Below are 3895 nucleotides of genomic sequence, written 5' to 3' on the forward strand. Positions count from 1 at the left end.
CCTCAGGACTATACCATTACGATGTTTTTTCATCAGACCTGGAAAGATCCACGTTTAGCGTATCATGAGACCAACCTGAACTTGACCCTGGACTATCGACTGTTTGAGAAGTTGTGGGTCCCTGACTGCTACTTTCTAAATAGCAAGGAGGCATTTGTTCATGATGCAACTGTGGAAAACCGCGTGTTTCAGCTTCACCCAGATGGAACCGTGCGGTATGGCATACGGTGAGTTCCCCAGGGACCTGAGGATCGCCCTGGCAGGACTGATCTCTGCCTTTGGTCATATATTATGCAGCATCCAGGGAGCCCAGGGGTGCTCAGTTGTGCATCTACTGCCTATAGCTTTGTACAAACAGAATGTATGCACACTGGAACGCCCTCCTGGTATATTTGTAACATAATAGATGGTCACCAAAGCCCTTCTCACAGCCTCATCTCTTACAAACCATCTTGCAGGACAAGTGTAAGAGATAAATTTATCTCAGAAAATTTCTACAACAGGTAGCTACTAGGGTATAGCTCTTTCACACACACACACACACACACACACACACACCACCTACTGTACAAAATGGAAATCACTTTAAGAGTTGAAAGAGACAAGCGTGGCACCTGGGAAGAGCAGGACAAAGAGAGGTCCAGAGGCTCCCAGCTGGGGTTGCAGAAAGCTTTTGTAAATCCTCTTCCCCACTGGTCCCTTCTCCCATGGCCCCAGGTCTTCCAAGATCCCTCCTCAGATTCTTCTATAGGACTTCCCACATGGCAATTGAAGCCTCATTCCATAGCTAACCTCAGAGATATTAATCCCTCCTGCCCATTTACACTCACTGGCATTTGCTAAGCCCTAGGACACTCATAAGCAGATGCACAGAGATGGATGTGCTGCAGGGGCAGTTCTCATAGCCAAAGGTGTGTCTGGGTCGCTGCTCACATCAGTGTGTGCACACCACATAATCAGATCTAGCACTTCAGCTGCTTCAGTGTCGTGGTTTCCTAACAGGCTTGCTGCTTCTTCAGCAAGAAAGTCCCCTTTCCGACGCTGCATTCAGTTTCCTCCAGGGTCCTTCCCATTCTGACACCCCAAGGTTTTCTGACATGCCATACATCTGTCCTCATCTCTATTAGTCCTACACCACTTTTTGGTTTCTTTGTCACATATAGATTTCCTCTCTCCTCCTTACACAACTCATCTTTACTGTAACTCATCTTTCCTCTGGAGGGAAGGAATAGAGGGGAAGAGAGAGAAGGAAACAAGAAAGGAAAAGGAGAACCCAACTTTAATGTAGGTAGTGTGGGCCAGTCCTTGGGGTACCTGTCCCCACTCCAGCCCTGCAGTTTTCTAAGGAACAGTTACTTGCCTGGGCTGGACTCATTTTCCTCTTTCTTTTGCTTTTCCTTTGCAGGCTCACCACCACAGCAGCTTGTTCCATGAATCTGGAAAAATTCCCTCTGGACAAGCAGACCTGCAAGCTGGAGGTGGAGAGCTGTACGTTTGTCTCCCACGGCCCCTTCTTCCCTTCCTGGGTGTGGGGCCATGAGGAAACCAAGGGTGCACTTGACAGTGAGAGGGACTGCATATGTCCCCTACTCCCTCCCCACCTTTTCTAGGTAGATAGATAGATAAACAGACAGATGGACAGACAGACAGGGGTGTATATATATATGGCATCTGGGAGAAGGTGGCCTTTGGATGAAATAGTCCCATATGGGAATGTGCCATGCTCTGGGGAATTTGTGCACAAGCTCATGGCACATCTGTCTACTCTGCTTTCCTTCCTGGATAAGAAACTCCAGACTGAAAGTTCTCTTTTCATGTGCCCCGCTGCCCCAGGATCAGACCCACAAAACTGCAAACTGCAGGTTCCAGCTATCCTTTGGTTTTCACAAACTCCTCTGGTATGAAAGTACCTGTGCCTGCTTCCTTTGACTCTGCTCGCTTCGCCCCTGTAGATGGCTACACAGTTGACGACATCCTGCTCTACTGGGAAGGCAGTGGGAATGCCGTCCAGGGGACAGAGAAGCTTCACATCCCTCAGTTCAGCTTCCTGGGAAAGACGATCAGTACCAAAGAGGTGTTTTTCTACACAGGTGGGTCTGACCCCTTCCTTCTCTCCTGTCTATTGTCTCTTTTGTATGCTAGGGAACTCCTGGTGACCTCTGCCTTTGACCTCTAGAATCTCTTCTGCTTTCTTTCCTATTCTCTTCTTGTTCTAGACACCTTGCAAAGCCCCCTTCAGGAAGTCCCAGAGGCTTACATTCTGCCAGTGAGGAAATGAGTGCAGCAGCACTTGGCTGTGTTTGACACTCCACAGGCCTCCTTTCAGGGCCAGCTGCTCCATCTGTGGCACCTTTGAAATATCTGCTCTCTCTCCCATTTCAACTTCAGTGGACATGGAGCAACTGAGGAAGGAAGGAAGAGATAGCAGACTTGCTGTGCCACATGGGCCTACTAATATGTGCCATCGTCACTGGCCTTAAGGCAGCAAAAAGGGTCAGGTCTGCAGACTGCCCAGGCTGGGATAGTAGAGGCTGAAGTGGCCATTGGTTTCCCCTCAACCATCCTGTACTTCACCCTGAATATCCCCTCAGCCCTGCCACCCTAATATCAGTCTGTCTCCTGGCCAGGTTCCTATGTGCGCCTGATCCTGAGGTTCCTGGTCAAAAGGGAAGTCACCAGTTACCTTGTGCAGATCTATTGGCCCAGCGTCCTTACCACTGTTGTTTCTTGGATATCATTTTGGATGAACTATGAATCTTCTGCAGCCAGGGTGACAGTCGGTAAGTCCTGTCCCCATCTCAGGAAAGAACTTGGCTCATCTTGCCCAGAAAAAAGCTGAGAGTAAGGAGCAGTGTGTGACTGCACAGGCAAGGGAACAAGATGGGGCCTGACTAACAGGCATCTGTACAGGTGCCCAGCCAACCCCCAGCAGAGAGACCAACATTGGATACAGATGCAAAAAAACATCAGGGTTGGGATCTTGATATGTTCAGTCCAAACTATCAGAATTTCTATTTGCTAGATACATAAATGAATGGATAAGTCACAAATTTACATTAGAAATGGAACACAATAAACACTGATTAAGAAGCATATCAAAATGCCTGTGAAGCAGCAGAGGGCTTCTAGATGAACTGCCCTTGACAAATGTCTAATAAAAGGCTGAGATACACACAGTCAGAGTCCAGAAGAAGAAATGACCTGGGTCTTCTTGGCTATAACTGCAGTAGAAAAGTACTGCTCAACCTGGGTTTTGAAGACTTCCAGGAGGCAGAGATATAAGTCGCAGAATTCCCTGAAAGAGGAAGTAGCTTGATTACAGGTAAAGGGTAAATTGAAGGGTACTTAGGGCTTCCCTGGTAGCTCAGTTGGTAAAGAATCTGCCTGCAATGCAGAAGACCCCAGTTTGATTCCTAGGTCAGGAAGATCCTCTGGAGAAGGGATAGACTACCCACTCCAGTATTCTTGGGCTTCCCTTGTGGCTTAGCTGGTGAAGAATCTGCCCGCGATGCGAAAGACCTGGGTTTGATCCCTGGGTTGGGAAGATCCCCTGGAGAAGGGAAAGGCTACCCACTCCAGTATTCTAGTCTGGAAAATACCACAGACTGTATAATCCATGGGGGCGCAAAGAGTTGGACATAACTGAGGAACTTTCACACTTTCACCTGGGGCACAAACTGGAGAAGTGGGGAGAGTATCAGGAAGAAAGCCTGGGCTGACTTGGGAATAACTTCAAATTCCACTTTAAGCAGTTGGAACTTCATGTCTAAACAATGGGGAGCATTGAAGACTTCTGAGCAGTACCAAGGAGGGGCCTAAGCTCCCAAATATATTTGGTCCCACTCTTCAGAATGCCTGTCTATCCCACACTCTGGTCTGCTTTCTCCTTCACCAT

General features: G+C 48.2%; 1 protein-coding gene across 1 annotated transcript in view; it reads left to right on the forward strand.

Moving 5' to 3' along the window:
- LOC104983082 (gamma-aminobutyric acid receptor subunit theta-like) overlaps positions 1 to 2784 on the forward strand; it is a gene marked incomplete at its 3' end in the record, with an annotated part of 11360 nt that extends 8576 nt beyond the window's left edge. Inside the window, exons 4-7 of the mRNA XM_010832570.1 lie at positions 7 to 227; positions 1406 to 1488; positions 1953 to 2090; positions 2628 to 2784. Coding sequence (XP_010830872.1) covers positions 7 to 227; positions 1406 to 1488; positions 1953 to 2090; positions 2628 to 2784 — 599 coding nt within the window. The remainder of the gene's footprint in view (positions 1 to 6; positions 228 to 1405; positions 1489 to 1952; positions 2091 to 2627) is intronic.
- Positions 2785 to 3895: the final 1111 nt, after the last annotated feature.

The sequence above is a fragment of the Bison bison genome, unplaced genomic scaffold (assembly GCF_000754665.1).
Source record: "Bison bison bison isolate TAMUID 2011002044 unplaced genomic scaffold, Bison_UMD1.0 scf7180017833554, whole genome shotgun sequence".
Classification (NCBI taxonomy): Eukaryota; Metazoa; Chordata; class Mammalia; order Artiodactyla; family Bovidae; genus Bison; species Bison bison.